This window comes from Danio rerio, chromosome 14, assembly GCF_052040795.2.
Source record: "Danio rerio strain M-AB ecotype USA chromosome 14, GRCz13ab, whole genome shotgun sequence".
Lineage (NCBI taxonomy): Eukaryota > Metazoa > Chordata > Actinopteri > Cypriniformes > Danionidae > Danio > Danio rerio.
In genome coordinates, this window is record NC_141034.1 from 52,252,501 (window position 1) to 52,276,500 (window position 24,000).

At 35.8% G+C, this 24,000-nt stretch overlaps 1 protein-coding gene and 1 long non-coding RNA gene across 51 annotated transcripts in view; both read right to left on the minus strand.

The window, feature by feature from the left end:
• LOC147840916 (uncharacterized) overlaps positions 1-24,000 on the minus strand; it is a 639,653-nt gene that overhangs the window by 456,255 nt on the left and 159,398 nt on the right. The window lies entirely within an intron of this gene.
• rapgef2b (Rap guanine nucleotide exchange factor 2b) overlaps positions 1-24,000 on the minus strand; it is a 257,487-nt gene that overhangs the window by 98,641 nt on the left and 134,846 nt on the right. For 6 of the 50 annotated variants that reach the window (XM_087281904.1, XM_087281902.1, XM_087281907.1 and 3 more), the window contains exon 1: positions 171-304. The exons of the other annotated variants lie outside the window; for them this stretch is intronic. In XM_087281904.1, coding sequence (XP_087138030.1) covers positions 171-230 — 60 coding nt within the window. In that variant the 5' untranslated portion in view covers positions 231-304. Of the gene's footprint in view, positions 1-170; positions 305-24,000 lie in introns of those variants that run through there. 50 annotated transcript variants of the gene reach the window in all.

A 24,000-nucleotide genomic window follows, 5' to 3' on the forward strand; every position in this document is an offset into this window, starting at 1 on the left:
CACAACACACACACATCTGCATCAAACCACTATTAAACACACCTGCATGCACGCGATCAGACCGATGTCACTGCCGCTATCACTGATATGATCGCGTTTGACGCTATTCATTGTATTTGATCCCGTCAGACGAGCGACTGGAGTGTTTTGTTTGTAGGGTCGATACTTACGGGGCTTTTATCAGCCTGGCTGGAGACTCCATGGCCGCCACCACTGACTAATGGCTTCATAATGGAGGTGCAGATGCAGGGCGAAATTTAAGCATCCTGCTGGATCCTGCTAATCTTCCCGTCTTCTCTCGCTGTCTCTCCCCCCTCCAGCGAGTCTTCCCTTCTCCCTCCTCCTGCAGGGGAAACGAGGAGAATCTTTCCGAGGGAAGGCGGGGGAGTGTGTGTGTGTGTGTGTGTGTTTAGCGTAGATGATGCGCTGGATTGGGGAAAACACGGCTCCTTCTTCAAGCAAAATCCCTGTCAGGTGCAGACGACATCTGTCTGTTCAGCAGCTCCACGAAGAGAAGCATAAACACAACGCAGAGACGACAAATCCAACAGTGCTGAAGAAGAAATCCTCCTCTTCAGGTGATGAGGTGAGAGTCTCCTGCCGCTGAGGAGCAACGCCGATCCACACAGCATGAAGAATGAGGAGGAAAAAGGCAAAAATGGCTGACAGCACTTTCACTCCCTCCCCATCCTCTCTGTCTCTGTCTGTGTGTGTGTGTGAGTGTGTGTGTGTGTGTGTGTGTGTGTGTGTTCTCCACGCGCAGCGCTTTATGCACCATTAGCCGAGACTGTGACCAGAGAAACAACCTCACGCATCCAGGCTGGCTTTGTTAAACACTCCCGGTTCATTTGTGTCCAAAGCAGGGGGTGTGTGAGTGTGTGTGAGTGTGTGTGTGTGTGTGTGGAGGGGGAGGAGGAGAAGAGGGGGCTTTTAATAGGAACCTCCTCCTCCTCCCTCCCTGCACTGATGTTGAAAGAGAGCCGCTGGTGCCTGCCATACTACACACACACACGCACACACACACACACTCTAAATGCACAAACTTGTGAACACACACATGCATACAGTACAACACACACTCATGCACACACACACACATGAACATATTACAACACACAATCGAATGCACCATAACACACACTCATACACACACACACACAACACTCACTCATGCACGCGCACACACACACACTATGAATGCACACACTTGTGAACACACGCATGCATACAGTACAACACACACTCATGCACACACACATTAACATATTACAACACGCAGTCGAATGAACTGTAACACACACTCATGCACACACACACACGCACACACACACACACTATGAATGCACACACTTGTGAACACAAACATGCATACAGTACAACACACACACGAATGCACTCACACATAAACACTACTCCTGCACACACGCACACAACACTCACGCACGCACACACACACACACACTTAAGCATACCCTAAACACAATAATGCACACACAACACACTTATAAACACACACATCCATACACTACAACATACACACAAACTTATGCACACAGTACAACATACACTGACTTGCAAACACAAACACACTCATGCACGCACTATAAATTCACATTCACACACTCACTGCAGCACACAACTATGCACACCCACACAACACACATGAATACACTACAACACACATTAATGCACACACACATAAATACGCTCACACACATGAATACACCACACAAACACTACTCCTGCACACACGCACACAACACTCACTCATGCACGCACACACGCACACACACACACACACACACACACACACACACACACACACACACACACACACACACACACACACACACACACACACACACACACACACACACACACACACAGCCTCAAGCATACACTTAACACAATTATGCACAAACTACTACTACACACACACATACACACACACTCATGCACACAGTACAACGTACACTGACGTGCAAACACACACACACACACTATAAATGCACATTCACACATTTACTGCAACCCACACTTATGCACACCCATACACACACAACAACAACAGACACATGAATACACTAATACACACATTAATGCACACACTACAACACAGACTGACGTGAACAGACACACACACACACACACGTAACACAGCACTACAAATACACACTACAACACACACTGCAAAATGTACAGCCTTTAACAAATTGGTGCACACACTCTAACACACACTCATACACACATATGGATAAGCGATGCATACGGTGGTTACTCATCCTCAAGGTTACAGCAAAAAGCAAAGTCTACATATTAGATTTAGAAAGCGCTCACAGTTCCTCTTTCTGCCTTCACCGGCTCATCTCAAACACATTAGGTCACAAATCTGGCCGACATGGTGGCTCAGTGGTTAGCACTGTCGCCTCACAGCAAGAAGGTCACTGGTTTGAGTCCCGGCTAGGCCTATTCACATTTCTGTGTGGAGTTTGCACGCTTTCCCATGGTTGGTGTGGGTTTCTTCCGGGTGCTCCAGTTTCTCCCCAGTCCAAACACATGCGCCAAAGGTGAACTGAATAAACTGAATTGGCCATAGTGTATTGTGTGAATGAGTGGGTATAGGTGTTTCCAAGTACTGGGTTGCATATGGAAGGGCGTCCGCTGTGTAAAACATATGCTGGTATAGTTGGCAGTTCGTTCAGAGGAGAATGGCCAGACTGGTTCCAGCTGCTAAAAAGGCAACAGTAACTCAAATAAGCACTCGTTACAACCGAGGTCTGGAGAAGAGCATCTCTGAACACACAACATGTCCAACCTTGAGGCTGATGGGCTACAGCAGCGGAAGACCACACCGGGTGCCACTCCTGTCTAGGCATGGGACGATAACCGTTTTCAAGGTATACCGCGGTTTGGAAAAGCCAAGGTTTTAAAACCGTTAATATTTTTTGCAATACCGTTACTAAGGTATGTGTACAATTTTTTTCAGTTTATTTTTTTTTAGGACAACAGTATCTCCAGCAGAAAATATGTCATTTTAAATTGTAAAAAAATCTGTTTTTTGAAACGAATTAAGACAGCAGAAGTCAAGTCAATAATTAATTTAGCCTGACATGTTTACTGCTTTAAAATATTTTAAATGTTTCTCAAAATTAAATATATTGTGTTCAAAAGGTCAGCTAAGAAGAGAAAATGGAGGCTGCATTTCACACAAGCTCACCAAAATTGTTAAAACCTTGCCTTGTCTGATGAGTCTCGATTTTTGCTGCGACATTCAGATGGTAGGTTCAGAATTTGGCATCATTATTCATTAACATGAAAGCATGGATCCATCCTGCCTCGTATCAACGGTTCAGGCTGGTGGTGTTGGTGTTATGGTGTGGGGGATATTTTCTTGGTACACTTTGGGCCCATTAGTACCAATTAAGCATCATGTAAATGCCACAGCCTACCTGAGGATTGTTACTGACCATGTCAATCCCTTTATGACCACAGTGTACCCATTTCAAATGGCCACTTACAGCAGGATAACACACCCTGTCATAAAGCGTGAATCATCTCAGACTGGTTTCTAGAACATGACAATGAGTTCACTGTACTCAAATGGCCTCCACAATCACCAGATCTCAATCCACTAGAGCACCTTTGGGATGTGGTGAAAGGATATTCCCATCATGTATGTGCAGCCGACAAATCTGCAGCAACTGTGTGATGCTATCATGTCAATATGGAGCAAAATCTCTGTGGAATATTTCCAGAACCTTGTTGAATCTACGGCTTGCAGGATTAAGGCAGTTCTCAAGACAAACAGGGTACTAGTAAGGTGTACCTAATAAAGTGGCCGGTGAGTGTATATATCAAGTGTGGCTTATTTATAAACTAATTTCGAGAGGATCGTGTGCTTATGATCAACACGGCTGGTACCATATTAGCTCCGTAATCTGCCCTATTGGACGCATTATAAATAACCAGAGCTTTTCACTCCAGTTATCTTCGTCTGGAAGTTCCACCCCTACTTCCCCCTTTTTTCCAATAGGGCGACACGGCAGCCCAGCAAGAATGCCGCTGATCCAACCTCCTATTGGGCCGGTTGGCGTTTCTGTGCGGAGTTTGCATGTTCACCTCGTGTGTTTTTCCCGGTTTCCTCCCACTGTCCAAAGACATACACCATAGCCAATCGACGAATTAAAATGATCATCTAAGATAACCTTAGTTTACACTTCTCATAGGACGACAAGCAGGGGAGTTCCCGAGACCTACCTGAGCTCAAACTCCCCTCTCGCCTTTCTAACGGGAGGGAGCCCTGGACTCGAGGACATTACAAGCTCAGGGCTCTCTCCCGGCACAGCATGCCGATTATGCTTTATTGATCATTAGCTAAGTGTGAACTCTTGAAATGTTAAATATATTTTTTCGTCTTTGTAAGTGCCTTTAAATAAAATAGTCTGCTAAATGCATACATGTAAATCAGGGGTGTCCAAACTCGGTCCTGGAGGGCCAGTGTCCTGCAGATTTTAGCTCCAACTTGCTTCAACACAGCTGCAAGGATGTTTCTAGAATGCCTAGTAAGAGCTTGATTAGCTAGCCCAGGTGTGTCTGATTTGGGTTGGAACTAAACTTTGCAAAACACCGGCCCTCCAGGACCGAGTCTGGACATCCCTGATGAAAATCAAGCAAATGTAAATGATTTGGCTGATGGATTCAGCGTTTGCAGAATAAGAAGCATGTATACACTAGATTCATTTATAATTCCTGGAAATCAAACCTCTGATCTTGGTTCGTAACATGCACAGTTTGTCTCAACAAAACACCAGTAAAAAGAGTTTTCGATGAAACGTAGCATTTCGTTCATGACATGTCAACTCAGAAGTGTTGAATGTGAAGAGCACAGGCTCACACAGACGCTGTGTGAGAAGAAGAGAGCGCTAACGAGAAAATTATAATAAAAGAGCATGCAACGGGTGAAGAGCAGATATGGAAATAACAGAGGGGGAAAGAGGAAGAGAGGGATGGAGAGACAAGAGAAATGAAGGATGAGCACAGTTCGCCCAGCGAGAGTAATGTCATTATCACGCTCCCCTCCGCTCATAGTCAGCGCTGCAGGCAGTCGGCATGGCAACCGTGGAGGAGAGAGAGACAGAGAGAGAGAGAGAGAGAGAGCCTGGAGACGGAGAAACATGGAGAGACGGAGAGATGGAGGACAGCAGACGACAGAAGCACAGAGCACATGGCTCACTGACATCCTCCGTGTTACTATGACAACGCTGCCAATTCACTCCCCACCCCCACCACACACTCTCTCTCTCTCTCTCTCTCTCTCTCTCTCTCTCTCACACACACACACACACACACACACACAATGGGTTTTCATGCTTTACAGGGACTTGCAGACATGATTAGTTTTCTAGTGTATCTTGGGCTGCACAATATATGGTTTCAGCATCGATATCCCAACGTGTGCATGGATTTTCAGGATTTACAATGCTGAGTCTGAATTGTAGTTGACCAGGTGCCACAAAACAGAGGATGATTAGAGTCACTGCTAAGATTTACCAAAATAGAGTGAAGGTTTATCATTCGCATATGTTTTTTAAGGCCTGTGACAGAGCATTTCAAGAGAGTTTACAACATTTGGCCGCAAAAATTAAGACTTTTGAAGGTGTAACAAAGATTAATCGCATTTAATTATTTAAACAATAAAGATGGTATAGTGTTTATTTACATTTACAAAAATTGTGCTTTTTAGAATTGATTTTGTATTGTTTCATTTGGGCTGGGCGATAAATCGGAAAGTGATCGAAATCGACATTCAGAACCTATAATCGGTCAAATTTTTCCAGATCAATTTTTAATGAGTTATTCTACACGTGGAGTCACGTGACCCCGCTCTTTTAGGCTGAGACTGGTTTATACTTCTGCGGCCACTTTGCAGCCACATCTGATCTCTGGTCAAGTAGGACGATGGACCCATTCTTGGACCCATTTGTGATTGTTGAAGTGCTTCTGACATCGGATCCTTTCAGAAACGGACAAACGCGAGAGTAAAGTGTGAAAAAACAAAGGAAAAGCCGACAAAACAAAGGAGCAAATTGTTTCTGCAACCTGAATCATAAACAAACTGCCATGTTTATCATCGCCTTTTGGACTATAGGGTATATGCCGAGCTAGTGTTTTTCCCATACTGATAAACTTCCGGTGACCTGTTATTGTGAACTTTTTTCCATCTTATACAGTTCCTTTTACAGCATCGATGTTGTAATGTCATTAAAATACATTCAGTTAAATAAACTTTAGCACTCATTTAGTTGCTCAAGCGTTAAACGAGACAAAAAGCCGTTTACTCGCACGCACCCATCAGAATCGGCAGACTAGCGCAGAAGCTCCATTGCATATACTGGGGTTAAATAAATGCTCAGACATGGTGGGGGAAAATGTAATGTAATGCAGTGCTTCTTGTACAATTTGAGACCCACTTAATATCGGATATCACTCAGCTAGTGGAGATCGCTGATTTTTAAAGAAAGCAGACCATTGGCATACAGTTCGCCGGAAGCACTAAACCCAGGTTACTGGCAAATTAAAAGTCCCATTAGCATGCTTCGGCATATACCCTATTATGAACCCTAAATGACAGAACTGCTTTCTAACAGAGCTTACATGTGCTGGTGAAGATTAAATATACAGATGAGAGGTTTGCACTGACTGTGGCCTATATGTTGCATGTTGTTTTTGAACCCAAATAAGGACTAAATCTATGCTGCGTGTAGTTTTCCTGTAATTGTTATCATTTCGGAGTCTATAAGGGGATGTATTTGTTCATATATGTTGCATTTATTGATGTATTTTATATAATTGCAGACGTTACAGTAGGCTATTTCTCTCTCTCTCTCTCTCTCTCTCTCTGTCAGTCAACATAAAGTAATATAGTAAATGTTGGTTCAGTCAGTCAGTGGTCAGTCTGTGTGTGTGAGTGTATGATATAAAGCGCTGATTGTTTTCTGAGACAGGCGAGCTCTGATGTCTGCCCGTGACCTAGACTGACACTCTATGATAATCACCATTTGAATAACAAAGGGAAATATGAACAATGCAGACCAACAGACGGCCAATCAGATGACTTATGCAAATGTCCAACACAATGCTGATGTCTGACACATTATACATTATATCTGTCTGAGAGACAGTCACCAAGGCAATACGTAGTAAATGAATCAATTATTTCTATTATTTTTTACTATACCTCATAAACTTGTGATTATAATTATTGTTTCATTAATTATATGTATATATATATATATATATATATATATATATATATATATATATATATATATATATACAGTTAAAGTCAGAATTATAAGCCCCCCTGTTTATTTTTTTCTGCGTTTTTTTTTTTTTTTTTTTTTTTTTTTTAACGGAGAGCAGATTTTTACTTTACTTTAATAACTGATTTATTTGAAATTTGCCATGATGACAGTAAATAATATTTGACTAGATATTTTTCAAGACACTTCTACACAGATTAAAGTGACATTTAAAGGCTTAAGTAGGTTAATTAGGTTAACTAGGCAGGTTAGGGTAATTAGGCAAGTTATTGTATTATGATGGTTTGTTTTGTAGACTATTGAAAAAAAAATTGTCTAAAGGGGCTAATAATTTTGTCCTCAAAATGTTTTTTAAACAATTGAAAACTGCTTTTATTTTAGTCGAAATAAAACAAGACTTTCTCCAGAAGAAAAAATATTATCAAAAAATTTCAAATTTCCTTGCTTTGTTAAACATCATTTGGGAAAAATAAATAAAAAAGAAAAAAAAATCATAGGGGGCTAATAATTCTGACTTTAACTGTATATGTGTGTTTTTTTTTTTTTTACAAATATGAAAAAGTACAATAATAATAATAATAATAATAATAATAATAATAATAATAATAATATGACCATATTAGTACTCAGAAAATACAATATTAATAATGATATGTGATGAAGGTTTCATATACTTAAAGTATCTCATTGAAAATGACATTTAATAACTAAGATTAGTAAAATAATGAATGTTTTTATTGCATAGTTCACCCACTATTATATTTAAATTTACATTAAAATTTAAAACATGATAAGATAATAAATAAATTCATAACATATATACATTTTTCAAGTATTAAAATAACTATTAACTAAAAAATTATAATAATAATACAATGGTACTCAAATAATATAATATTACTAATGATATGTAATAAAAGTTTCATATACTTAACATATTTAATTGAAAATGATATCTAATAACTAATATTAGCAAAATAATGAATGTTTTTGTTGTGCTTGAGTTTACATTGTAGTTTACCCTTTATACTTTAACAAAATCATTAAAAACACTACAACTACTCAAATAATAAAGTATTACTAATGATATGTGATGAAGGTTTATATTTAATGTATCCCATTAAAATTGATATTTAATAACTAAGATAAGTAAAACAATAAAAGTTTTTATGCGCACAAGTGTACATTGCATAGTTTACCCATTATATTTTAACTAAATCAATTAATATTTAATAAATCTATAACATATATATGTTTTACAAATATTAAAATATTGCTAAAATAAAGAAATTATAACATTACTACAATGGTAGTCTAAAAAAAATATTACTAATTATATGAGATGGTTTCATAAACGTAATTTATCCTATTAATACTGATTTTAAATAATGATTATTTAATTTTAGAATTTTTAATATTTTAAATATTTAATATTTTATTTAAATAAAATCATTTCAAATATTAGAGAAGATATTATAGCTTTATTTTTATTAAAATATTTGTAAATAAAATCTAATGATGAGTAAACCATGCCATGTATACTTCAATAAGGCATTCATTATTTTAATAATTTAAACAAATAATTATAATATTACTACAATAGCACTAAAATGATCAAATATTACTAGTGATATGATGAAGCTTTTTATCATTTATGCTCAGACATTAGTGTTTCTCAAGCGCATCAAACATTTCCTGATGGCCTGTGCGTACAGAAGCCGTGTGGGCGTGCAGATATGGACAGGCTTTACTGAGGGAAATTTTGGAAGATTTCCAGCTCAGCACTGGGACCAAAACAACCCCCGATGACATCATCCCCGATGATGTAATGCCTGACAACAACAAAAAAAACACGAGCTCAGGTGCGGGACGGCCAGTCGTTACAGTAACCACCAATCAGCACGTCATTACGTCACCACGGTAACAGGGTCACATCAAGGGACGCGCTGCTTCACCCAGAGTGCATTTCAGGAACAAAAGAGGCTCATTATGGAGAAGCAGAAAAACAACAAAAGAGCATCCATGACCATGAAGACGGAAGACATGGAGCGCATCAGTTTTAGATTAAGGTGCATTATACTTCTGTCTTAGATATATTAATTCTTATATTATTTATGCGAGTCATTTTAGCAAATTAAACTAATTTTTCAAAATCAATTTGTATTCGTCACAGACAGTCATACACGGTATGATATGCAGTGAAATGCTTCATTTATTATAGACTGAATTTTCTAATGCTTAATTTATTATAGACAAATGATTGTTGCAGCGACAGGAGAGCACTTTTAAATTTCATTGTACTTGTGTGACAATGATAATAAAGAACTTCTATTCTATTCTATTCTATTCTATTCTATTCTATTCTATTCTATTCTATTCTATTCTATTCTATTCTATTTTATTCTATTCTATTCTATTTTATTCTATTCCATTCTATTCCATTCTATTAATCTATTATATTTTATTCTATTATTCTATTCTATTCTATTATTCTATTATATTCTATTATTCTATTATATTTTATTCTATTATTCTATTCTATTCTATTCTATTATTCTATTATATTTTATTCTATTATTCTATTCTATTCTATTATTCTATTATATTCTATTATTCTATTATATTTTATTCTATTATTCTATTCTATTCTATTCTATTATTCTATTATATTCTATTATTCTATTATATTTTATTCTATTATTCTATTCTATTCTATTCTATTATTCTATTATATTTTATTCTATTATTCTATTTTATTCTATTATTCTATTATATTTTATTCTATTATTCTATTCCATTCTATTCTATTCTATTCTATTCTATTTTATTTAATTACATTCTATTCTATTCTATTATTCTATTCTATTCTATTATTCTATTATATTTTATTCTATTATTCTATTCTATTCAATTACATTCTATTCTATTCTATTATTCAATTCTATTCTATTCTGTTCTATTCTATTCTATTATTCAATTCTATTCTATTCTGTTCTATTCTATTCTATTATTCTAATCTATCCTATTGGGTTACAGACAGATGTGGCTGAAATAACACAGTTTATTTAAAAAAAAAAAAAAGCTAAAATGCAAAATATATATTATAAACAGGCGGCAACACCAAAGCTCCAAAACTGCCAATTTATTAAATGAAATAGGCTGATACAAGGCATGTAACTTTTCAAGAACAGTGGCTCTACGTCAGACACAAGCTAAAAATGCAAATAATATCTAGAGATTTGTTTACACAATATTATGATTTGATTTTTAAAAAGTACAACTTTAAACATTAAAAGAAAACTAAATTTAAACAGATAATATTTTAAATAAATAAAATTATATACAGTTAAAGTCAGAATTATCAGCCCTCCTGAATTATTAGCCACCCTGTTCATTTTTTCCTTAATTCCTGTTTAACTGAGAGCAGATTTTTTTCAACACATTTCTAAACATGATAGTTTTAATAACTCTTTTCTAATAACTGATTTATTTTATCTTTGCCATGATGACAGTACATAATATTTTACTAGATATTTATCAAGACACTTCCATTTAGCTTGAAGTGACATTTAAATGCTTAACTAGGTTAATAAGGTTGACTAAGCAGGTTAGGGTAGTTAGGCAAGTTATTGTATAATGATAGTTTGTTCTGTAGACTATTAAAAAAGGGGCTAATCATTTTGACCTTAAAATGGTTTTTAAAAAACTAAAAACTGCTTTTATTTTAGACAAAATAAAACAAATAAGACTTTCTCCAGAAGAAAAAATATTATCAGAGATACTGTAAAAATTTCCTTGCTTTGTTAAACATAATTTGGGAAAATATTTAAAAAAGAAAAAAAATCAAAGGGGGCTAATAATTCTGACTTCAACTGTATATATTTTATATCCATAATTATTAAATAAATTTTAAGCTAAACGACTGTCTATTACTAGTGGTTATATTATTTTAATTAATTCATAATGACAGCAGATATTCAGTAGTATCCAACAAATAACACTTTGTTCAGCACCAAACAATAAAAGAAGACATGCAAAAATACACAACTGAGATTTATTTACTTTATCAATGAAGGTTTTGATCAATTAATCCATACATTTAAAAAAGAGAATCCATGGGTTTATAAAAGTGTTGATGTAGGCATAATTTGTCATGCTCTTTACAAAGCTCCGAGAGGCTTTTCAGAATACAAATTGAGATATTAGTTCCTTGTGAAACGCTACTGTTATCCCTCTACTGCTGAAAACAGCACAACTGTCAAAGATCCTCTCCAGCCTTTACACAAGGGAGTCGAGAAGCAGAGGAAATGAGAGAGAGAGAGACAGACAGATAGGATTAACATCGACTGAAGCTCTTCCGGATCATTCCTTTCATGCCAAACCTTTTCAAAATGTGACTACAGCAGGACGAGACTGCACTCGTTCTCCACAAAGATGAGCCACAGTTAAAATGACAACCAACTAAAAAAAAAAAAAACAACTATAAATTCCCTGCAACAGCTCTGTTTCCATATTGAAGTAATGATTAGCCCTCCTGTGAATTGTTAATTCTTCTCTTCTCAAATATTTTCCAAATGATGTTTAACATTTTCAAATATATATTTTTTTCTTCTGGAAAAAGTCTTATTTCTTTCAGTTTTTCTGAAACAAATGCAGTTTTTGCTTACATTTTCTTAACCAGTAAAACTCTGCTGTTATTTTGGGATGTCCACCTGGATTTTGACTACCCAAATTTAAAAGCTTCCTAAATCCACATGCAGAGGTGTAAATGCAAAAATTTGGCATCATTTAAAAAAAAAAAAAAAAAAAAAAAAAAAAAACTTTGAATTTTCATAAAACACTATTGAAAGTGTTTAAAATAACTGTTTATGTTGTCTGTGTTATAATAAATACCTAAAAAGAGGCGATTATTGTATTTTTTTTTATAAACACAAATTTGAAAGTGTACCTTTAAGGTTCTGTGTGGTCTAGCTTGCTGTAAATAATTTTGGTGGTTCCTGCACATGTCTGTAATCACAGGAAAAAAGAAAAATGTCTCTACCATAATCTATGCAAAAGTTATTGTACTCCAACTAATGAGTAGTGCTGTACAAGCCACAGGAATCGATCGTTGTTTTCATATTTCACTATTCTTTTGTTTGATTAAACATAATTCACTGTGTTTGGACCACGTCAGACCTATTAAAGGATTACTTATGTACATCCCCTCAAAAATAGAGGAGAAATGGCCCTGAAGCGCACAGCATAAGGTAAGAGATGACAGCTGTCTGAGCTATCTGGGGCTGCTTATTGATCATAAATGTATTGTTTTCACTTCTGCGCCATGGAAACAGCGCGATTCATTCAACAATTGTTTGATATGTGAATATAATTCAGTTAAAAGAATGCCAGAACTGTATAAGCACCGGCAAGTGCTTTCAATTGAGCTACAACTTGTACATGTGTCATATGAAAAATATGAAAATGAACCAATGTAAAATACCCAGCTTGGGTATCCAAAATATTGTGTATTTAAGTGTAAATAACTTTTGTACAGTAGAATAAAAACCAAAGTGATGCATATGTGCATAAAATATAGATTCTACACTTTCAAACGAAACCACTTAAGGGGATCTGGTTAAATGCTAACCCTTTAAATCTTAAAGTGAATGTCGATGACGTCACAGACTCGGTACTGGGTTTGCGGAGTTTAACTTGGTTTTAAACAATGCCCACGGCAAGAGCTTTGAGTCTACGCATAGGCCGCGCCGTAGCATATGCGTGCGCTTGACACAGAAGTATAAATCAGCCTTTAGTGAATTTAGCTAATTCCCATATATATATATATATATATATATATATATATATATATATATATATATATATATATATATATATATATATATATATATATATATACAGTGGGGATCGAAAGTTTGGGCACCCCAGGTAAAAATTTGTATTAATGTGCATAAAGAAGCCAAGGAAAGATGGAAAAATCTCCAGAAGGCATCAAATTACAGATTAGACATTCTTTTAATATGTCAAAAAAGTTAGATTTTATTTCCATCATTTACACTTTCAAAATAACAGAAAACAAAAAAAATGGCGTCTGCAAAAGTTTGGGCACCCTGCAGAGTTAATATCTTTTACTGCCCCCTTTGGCAAGTATCACAGCTTGTAAACGCTTTTTGTAGCCAGTCAAGAGTCTTTCAATTCTTGTTTGAGGTATCTTTGCCCATTCTTTCTTACAAAAGTCTTCCAGTTCTTTGAGATTTCTGGGCTGTCTGTCACGCACTGCTCTTTTAAGGTGTATCCATAGATTTTCAATAATGTTGAGGTCAGGAGATTGTGAAGGCCATGGCAAAACCTTCAGTTTACATCTCTTGATGTAATCCATTGTGGATTTTGAGGTGTGTTTAGGATCAATATCCATTTGTAGGAGCCATCCTCTCTTTAACTTTAGCTTTTTCACAGATGGCATCAAGTTACCATCCAAAATTTGCTGAAATTTTATTGAATTAATTTCTCCTTCTACTCGTAAAATGTTCCCTGTGCCACTGGCTGCAATAAAAGCACAAAGCATGACTGAACCACCTTCATGCTTAACAGTTGGACAGAAGTTTTTTTCATTAAATTCTGTGCCCTTTCTTCTCCAAACGTACCTTTGCTCATTCCAGCCAAAAAGTTCTATTTTAACCTCATCGGTCCACAGAACATGTTTCCAAAATGTATCAGGCTTGTCTATATGTTCATTTGCAAAGTTCAAACGCTGTTTTTTTGTGGTGAGGACGTAAAAGAGGTTTTCTTCTGATAACTCTTCCATGAAGACCATATTTGTACAAGTATCTCTTTATAGTGGAATAGTGTACCACAGTTTCAGTGTCTGCCAGATCTTTCTGGAGGGATCGTGCAGTCAAACGTGGGTTTTGACTTGCTTTTCTCACAATCCTGCGAGCTGTTCTGTCTGATATTTTTCTTGGTCTTTCAGATCTTGCTTTAACTTCAACTGTTCCTGATGACTGCCATTTCTTAATTACATTCCGTACAGATGATATTGGCATCTGAATACGCTTTGCTATCTTCTTATAGCCTTCTGCCTTTTTTGTGAGCATCAACTATTTTCAGTTTCAGTTTTCTAGACAACTGCTTGGAAGAACCCATGATGCTGATTGTTGGGGCAAGGTCAGATGAGTTGGATGACTTTGGGCATTTAAAACCTTTGAGATTGACATCACTTGGTCTTTCCAGATGATGATTAAGAACGATCAATGACACTGTCAGGTCTCAGCTTTCCAAAGGGGGCAGTGCATGCTATAAACTCTGCAGGGTGCCCAAACTTTTGCAGACACCATTTTTTTTGTTTTCTGTTATTTTGAAAGTGTAAATGATGGAAATAAAATCTAACTTTTTGACATATTAAAGGAATGTCTAATCTGTAATTTGATGCCTTTTGGAGATTTTTCCATCTTTTCTTGGCTTCTTTACGCACATTAATACAAATTTTTGCCTGGGGTGCCCAAACTTTCGATCCCCACTGTATAATAGGAAGATAATACATTTAAATTTAAACTAGGTATTGCAAGAAATCCCCCAAAAAAACTCAATTTTATATATTTTTTAACATTTCACTTGATTTTTAAATGAAAATATGACATTACATTAAAGCACATTTAAGGCAGCATGATGATGAGAAATATAATTCATTATTAGTATTATTGTCATCATCATCATCATCATTATCATCATTAATATTTTATAATTATTCAACATTCATTTTGGAATTATTGCACAAATATTAAGTCATCACAGCATTAGTTAGATAGTTGTTTCTGGGTTTTGTTAGTCCCCTGCAATTGATGTTGTTTTCAAATACAATAAATCCCTTAATATACAACTTATCAAATATATCATTCATTTTTGGTGGGTGCTCCTAAATTTTTTCTGCTGCTCCTAAATATTTCAGATTAGGAGCACCGGTGCTACCAAGTAAGAAAGTTAATTTCGAGCCCTGATTTATTATGCATTTATATATTGAAGTATGATATTTACTAATAGAATAAGCCATGTTTGTGATCCGAGTCTTTAATACTGCTAAGCTAATCAATCAGATAAAATACCAGACTTTAAACCAGACCCACTGTAGACGAAAAATGTATTCCTAACAGAAACCAAACGATTATATTGCAATACATAATTGTCATGATATAAAATGATTGAGGCTGAGATTTAAGACTTTAACTAACACCTCAATTAACCCGTTTCATTACATTGAAATGTCTACACTGATGCCTAGCTCATGAAGTAATCTAGTAAATGACTTGCACAGTAATTAACACATGCAGTGTTAAGATCGGGAACAGTGGATGCATGACAATAAGGAGATCTGCTTTCATATTACGAGAAGGAGAGCAACTTCACATGACCTATATGATATTAAAGCAATAAAGCAACCTGGTCATGCGTTAACATTGGGTTACAAGCTGTTGTTGCACTGAACAGCAATATATGCAATAACAACGTTGATCAATAAACAATTAGAATTAATAATATTCATTCACTGAGGTTGATGAAGAACATGATTACATTTAAATTCTGATTTATATCAGCCATCATGTGACTGGCAGAGACCCTGAGGCCAAAACAACCATAGAACTGAATCAAACACATTTGTTTTAAAGGGGAGGTTCACACTAAAACTGAAAATACGGTCACCATTTATTTGATTAACTTGGCAAAAACCTGTTGGAGTTTCTTACTCCAGATTTCCAAATAGACAATATATTGAAGAGCTAATTAAACATCAATGCTGCAGACAACATAAGTGTTCAGTCTTGTGGAGGAAGAGAAGGGAAAGAGTCTTGATTCTCATTACGAGGTTTAAACCGTCCATGTTTCAGTACCAAACCTTCAATCCCGCTCACTTCCTGTCAAAACACACAAGCAGGAAGAGGATTTCCTACTCGATCGAGAAGCGTGAGGTGATTTTCTTAAGGAAAGGAAATCGGGTGGAAGGGTTTGTGGTCTAGAAACAATGGTAATTGTGGAAGGAGTGTGAGGTCAATGCAACGCTACGTAGAGGAGGAAGTGTGTTTTCCCTTCTTCCAGAAGTAGAGCAACTGCATTCTGATGTCTGATTACAGCAACAAGAACACATCAAAACTGTGGCACGCACATGAATTATTCATGTTTTCTGTATAAATAATGAGTAGATAAAACACTGAGTGGGAGTGTTTTGAATCTCTGCTTATTCAAATAATGTATTACTGTCAATGTGCCAAAAAACAAAACAGAAAAGTAAAATAAACAAGCACCCAATGAAAATAAATTACTGCCTAAAAAAGCATGTTACAATTATAGGAATAATAATAATAATAATAATAATAATAATAATAATAATAATAATAATAATAATAATAATAATAATAATAATAATAATAATAACAATAAAAAGTATTTATTATTATTATTATTATTATTATTATTATTATTGATAATAATTTGATCAATAAGTTTTGTTAATAAACAATAATAATAATAATAATAACGACAACAACAACAACAACATTTATTATAATTTATTTTATCAATGATTTTTGTTAATAAATAAACAAGTACCCAATTCAAATAAATAACTGCTAATAAAAGTAAGTCAACATTACAGAAATTATAATAATAATAATATTTTAACAATTTATAAAAAATAATCAATTTCTGGCCATTGGATATTAGGCATTGATATATATATATATATATATATATATATATATATATATATATATATATATATATATATATATATATATATATATATATATATATATATATATATATATATATATATATATATCAATGCCTAATATCCAATGGCCAGAAATTGATTATTTTAAATTGATGTATATATATATATATAGCGATTGTAATTTAGGAAGCATTACATTGCTTTGTAAGGGCGACGCGGTGTTGCAGTAGGTAGTGCTGTTGCCTCACAGCAAGGAGGTTGCTGGTTCGAGCCTCGACTGGGTCAGTTGGCCAAAGACATGCAGAACAGGTGAATTGGGTAGGCTAAATTGTCCGTAGTGTATATGTGTGAATGAGAGTGTATGGGTGTTGTCTAGAGATGGGTTGCAGCTTCAAGGACATGCGCTGTGTAAAACATATGCTGGATAAGTTTGTGGTTTGTTCCCATGTGGCGACCCCAGATTATGACAGGTTCTAAGCTGAAATGAAAATAAATAAATTACATTGCTTTGTAAATATAATGCAGTATGATCTTCTTCTGCATCCCTAATCCTACCCAACACCTAAACCTAAGTTCTACCTTACTAAATATTAATAAACAGCTAATTAGTAGTTAATTATTATGCTAGTAGTGTTAGTTAATGGTTTAATAATACCGTGAATTGTGACGTAAACTAAAGTGTTACCTAATGCCGAGTTCAGACTGCATGATTTTAGACCTGATTTTGACTCGCTGACAGGTTTTGAAAAGTCGCCAAATGCCTGAAATCACAGGCAAATCGGTGCTCGTGCAATTGAGTGACAAGTATTAAACTATTAAAGACGCAATCTGAGAGAATCGCCGATGAGTCGCCGATTCCTGTGAGATATTTGGCGTGCTAAATATCTGGAGCTGTCTGCAATTCAAATCATGGCGTGTAATATGAGTTTTGACTGAAAATAACATCGGCGATCGCCTACAGCCAATGAGAGAGCAGCAATTACTTGTGTTTGTGTGTGTGTGTGTGTGTGTGTGTGTGTGTGTGTGTGTGCGTGTGTGTGTGTGCGTACCTGCAGGTCAGCGGGAGGTTGAGGGAGAGGTTAAAAGCGTTTATTTTAAGTTTATTTGGATCCAAGAAATGGAGGAAAAAGGTAATTTGTTGAAATATTTTAGTTTTTAACTATTTAAAATATTTGCCTTAGAAATGTTGGTAAATTAAATAAAGTAGTTAAATAACAAAAAAAATCCTAATATTCCTAAATGGACTGTTTAAACCTGTTCAATAATTATTGATATTGATTATATGAAACATGATATTATGATAATTTTTTTTCAGTATCGCCCAGCCCTAGCCTGAATCTGATTAGAGTAAATTGGAATTCATGTGATGTTTTCCTGCCTACATATACATGGGCCATATGTGATCTGTGCCACATGGGAGAAAGAAATTGGAATTGGGTCATTTGAACCATGCAGGCGAAATCTGTTTTTGCAGTCTACTCTAGTCTAAACGGGGCAAAGTTTACACTGTTTTCTGTGGCGAAAGACTGTGCAAAAGTTAATGCATAAACCTGAAAGATCACTGGATGGGACTTTACAGCACACTGATGAACTGTCAACCTCTATTACCATGCGAGTATGCAACAAAACTGCTGAAGACTGAATATTAAGAGAGCAAGAAAAGACAACAGGATCAAAAGACAGAGAGCACTGCAAGGTACATTGGTCCTGGCTGATAGGCGTCCATCTGGACCCGACGGCCCGCTGTTATCATCTCAAACGGCCGTAACCATCAGCTCTATCATAACTGTCATAACAGCTCTGACGGAGCCTGTGTCACAACTGTCAACCGGCATTTATGATAATGGCCAGTTTAGCAGGACACAAACACAAATCATCTTCATTCCACACTATTATTCTGATGAAAATCACTGGACATTTCTAGATAAACTGAGAATTATACTTGATGTTTAAAATACAACTCTGAAAAAATAATTAAACAAATAACATGCAGTCTGTGTAAAATGATTTGTTATATGTGTATTTACAGTATGCTGTGGAGTAAGAACAATTTCAGGCTGTACTGTATATTTCATTCATTTACTTTCCTTCAGCTTAGTCCCTTCATTAATCAGGGGTCGCCACAGCGGAATGAACCGCCAACTTATCCAGCATACGTTTTCCAGCTGCAACCCAGTACTAAGAAACACCCATACATACTCGGTCTCACACACACACACACAGACAGACAGACAGACAGACAGACAGACAGACAGACAGACAGACAGACAGACAGACAGACAGACAGACAGACAGACAGACACACACACACACACACACACACACACACACACACACACACACACACACACACACACACACACACACACACACACACACACACACACACACACACACATTACAGCCAATTTAGTTTATTCAGTTCACCTACAGCACCTATGTTTGGACTGTGGGGGAAACCAGAGGACCAGGAGGAAACCCACACCAACACGAGGAGAACATGCAAACTCCAGCTACCGTGTTGCCCTTGACTGTATGTATGTATGTGTGTGTGTGTGTGTGTGTGTGTGTGTGTGTGTGTGTGTGTGTGTGTGTGTGTGTATATACATATATACACACACACACACACACACACACACACACACACACACACACACACACACACAGTTAAGGTCTGAATTTTTGGCCCCCAGTTTATTTCTTTTCCCATTTTCTGTTTAACAGAGAGCACATTTCTAATCACAATAGTTTTAATAACTCATTTCTAATAACTGATTTATTTTATCTTTGCCATGATGACAGTAAATAATATTTGACTAGATATTTTTCAAGACACTTCTGTACAGCTTAAAGTGACATTAAAAGGCTTAACTGGGTAAATTAGGTTAACTAGGCAGGTTAGGGTAATTAAGCAAGTTATTGTATATCGATGGTTTGTTCTGTAGACCAGGGGTTCCCAAACTTTTCAGCCCACGAACCCCAAAATGACAATGCCAGTGACTCGCGACCCCCAATATCCTCTGAGGTGGTTATAAATACAGAAACCTTGCATGTAAGGGCGCAACTTGTTTTATTTTTTGCATGTGAGTGCTGTAAATGGGCCAGAAAGTTTAATATACAGTAATTCATCAAAATCCAATAGAACTAAAAGCTACTACAGTAACTATATAGTATATAGTAACTATAAACAACTATTTTTCTCTTCAGTAATTTATGGATAAAGTATGGTCCTTCTTATGGTTTATTAAAAAAAATATAGATTTTTGGAAATCACCTGGGGCCTCATGTACGAAGATTTGCGTGGAAATCTTACTAAAACATTGCGTACGCACAAAGCTGTAAATGTGCGTACGCAGAAAAAAATTCAGATGTATGAAACACTGCGTACGCCGAATCCCACGCATATTCTTTTGTACATCCGAATGAACGTGAAACTGAGCGCTACATGCACGAGCACATAACCCCTCCCTGCCTCCTCCCCCGTATGAATATGGTAATGACTATGCTAATGGCAAAACCCAACGAAAAAGCAATGGCAAAAGCAAGCAAGAAGAGAAACTTTGAACAGAATGTGAATTGGAGGAGCTGCTTTCGGAGGTAGACCGGAGAAAAGCAGTGTAATTTGCAAGTTTGTTCTCCGGAATTAACAACAAAAGAAAAAAAATAGAGTGGGAGAGTTTAGCTGATGCGGTCAACACAGTTGGGTCAGAACATCGCACTGAGTGCATTAAAAAAAAAAAGAAATAGTGTGGTTTATATCTCTAAAATGTTGCAGCACTCTCAACAGTCTCAGTGGCGCTACTCGTAAGATGCATGTGATCATGTTTTGACACGTTCGAGCATGAACTCGGCTCGAATCCAGCGTCTGATGAATTCTTTCTCCTTTTTTTCCCCGCTACATATCAGATTTTGCCTACTATTTATCACGAGAAAGATAAGTAGGAATCATCAATAAGTTCATATCAATAATCATCATATTTTATTTGCACATTTATTGAATGGTAATGTTTCTGATTCACGCATGCAAATTCATCTTCAGATAGTGTCTTTATAGCAATGTGCGTGCAGTAGATTGCTCAGATTACATTGGGAAAACAGGCGACTGCTGCAAATTGTGCTTTAATGTTTAGCTGCTCAAATGTATGGTATGGAAACCTTATATACCTGCTGAACCCGTCTCATACAGCTGCCATTGCAAGGCTCAGACACTTTGTAGAGAGCAATTTAACACAACTGCCTCTAGGAGTCGCCAATGGAAATAAAACAGACACGCACAAAAAATGTGCGTACGCCAGCCATAAAGCTGGCGTGAAGCTGCGCACATTCCCACGTTCAGTTCATTGTTAGTAAATCCAAACGTGAGCGATTCTGAGCGTGAAACCTGGCGTACGCAAAGTTTTTGTGCGTACGCAGCGTTGATACATGAGGCCCCAGGCGACCCCGCTTTATTGTCCCGCGACCCCCACTTTGAGAACCACAGCTGTAGACTATCAAATAGCTTAAAGCAACTAATAATTTTGTCCTTAAATTGTTTTATTAAAAAATAAAAACTGCTTATATTCTAACCAAAATAAAACAAATGAGACTTTCTCCAGAAGAAAAGAACATTATCAGACATACTGTGAACATTTCCTTGCTCTGTTAAACATCATTTGGGAAATAATTAAAAAAGAAAAAAAAAATCAAAGGGGGCTAATAATTCTGACTTCAACTGTATATATATATATATATATATATATATATATATATATATATATATATATATATATATATATATATATATATATATATATTACTAGATAATTCTACCTTTTTGAATGAATCACTAAAAAGTTTGATTCAATGACTCATGCTTAAAGAATTCAGTTTTCATTACTGAATAAATCAGCATTTTTTAATAAACCACTGAAAAGATTGATTGAATGACTCACCCATGAAGACTTCATTGTTCAATCAGAGTTTTTGAATGTATCACTAGAATAAATGATTCAGTGACTCAATTAAAGACTTTTTATTACTAAATTAATCAGCATTTAAAAATGTATCACTTAATTTATGTGAAGCTGCTTTAACACAATCTACATTGTAAAAGTGCTATACAAATAAAGCGGAATTGAATTGAATTGAAATTGAAAAGACTGATTGAATGACTCACCCTTAAACACTTTATTGTTCAATCAGCATTTTTAAATGAATCACTGGAAAAGATTGATTCAATGACTCACCCTTAAAATGTCAGTTTTCATTACTGGATAAATCTGCCATTTTTTTAATGAATCAATAAATATACTCAATGACTCACCCATGAAGACTTTATTGTTCAATCAGCATTTTTAAATGAATCACTGGAATGAATGATTTAGTGACTCACTCAAAGACTTTTTATTACTAGAATAATCAGCATTTAAAAATTAATCACTGGAAAAGATTAATTCAGTAACTCACCCTTAAAGAATTAATTTTTCATTACTAGATAATTCTGCCTTTTTGGATGAATCACTAAAAAGATTGATTGAACGACTCATGCTTGACCAATTCAGTTTTCATTACTGGATAAAAGGATCACAAAACAGATTGATTCAATGAATTACCCATGAAGACTTCATTGTTCAATCAGCATTTTTGAACGAATCACTGGAAAGAATGATTCAATGACTCACTCAAAGACTTTTTATTACTAGATTAATCAGCATTGTAAAATGAATCACTGAAAATATTGATTCAATGACTCATCCTTGAAAACATCATTTTTCATAACTGGATAAATCTGCTTTTCTTTTTTAAATGAATCATTAAATATATTCAATGACTCACCCATGAAGACTTCAGTTTTCATTACTAGATGAAGCAGCATTTTTGAATGAATCACTGGAATGAATGATTCAGTGACTCACTCAAAGACTTCACTCGTTTCAGTACTGGAAAATCTGTATCTTTAAATGAATCATTGGAATGAATGATTCAGTGACTCACTCGTCTCAGTACTGGATAAATCAGTATTTTTGAACAAATGATTCACTCCATGTATAGCACTAAAAGATGAATATGAAGTCACTTTAAAAGGTGATTTTTTGAGTTCATATGCAAACTAGAAACCTTTAATCCAATGCTTCTGTGATAGTTAAACTGCTCATAACACATAACAATACTGTTTGGCTGAAAAAAAAAAGACTGAAGCCATTTCCTACACGGAAAATGTGACAGTTTTAATGTTTACTGTGGTGATACTTTTCAAGTTGAACTTTTATTTAAGCCAAAAATCCTGTGGGTGTTTGAATCTTTTAACAATCAATCATACAGCTCCAATGTTTAGTGATATTTCTCTACAACAATACACAAATGACATTATAAAACCTCAGGGATCATAGCAGATATGACCCGTGCAGCATATTCTGAGGTAATCCGACAGCTGTGTGTGTTTATAGTGTTATAAATCGAGTTAAGCGCAGTTCTTTTGTGCCTCAGATCTGCCGTATATACACTGCAGCAGAGCCATCACTGAGGACAGCTCTAAAAATAGACCCACTCTTCACAAGAACACCTGACAAGACTACCGCTCTCACTCTTTTCCACACACACACACACACACACAATCACACTTTCTGTATCCCAATCGCTTTGCTTCACTCCTCGCTGAATCTAATTACTGCAAAGCAAGTATCAGCCCAGCGGCGGCAAAGATGAACCATCAGCACTTCTCATCATGCCTAGAGCATCAAGTAACATGCTAAAACACACACACACACACATATAAACACATTAACACACTAATACCTTACATGCACCCTTGAATGTGTTGGCGAGAAAAAAATAGTACAGCGAAATTAAGCCTGAACACTAAACTGATGTGGTTGATTTATGTTGTAAATCAGTGGTTCAGATAGAGAATGTCTGCTTTGGGAAAATAAATGTGGCAAAAATGAATAAACCAGGGCTAAATCTAATCCTTTTTTCCCT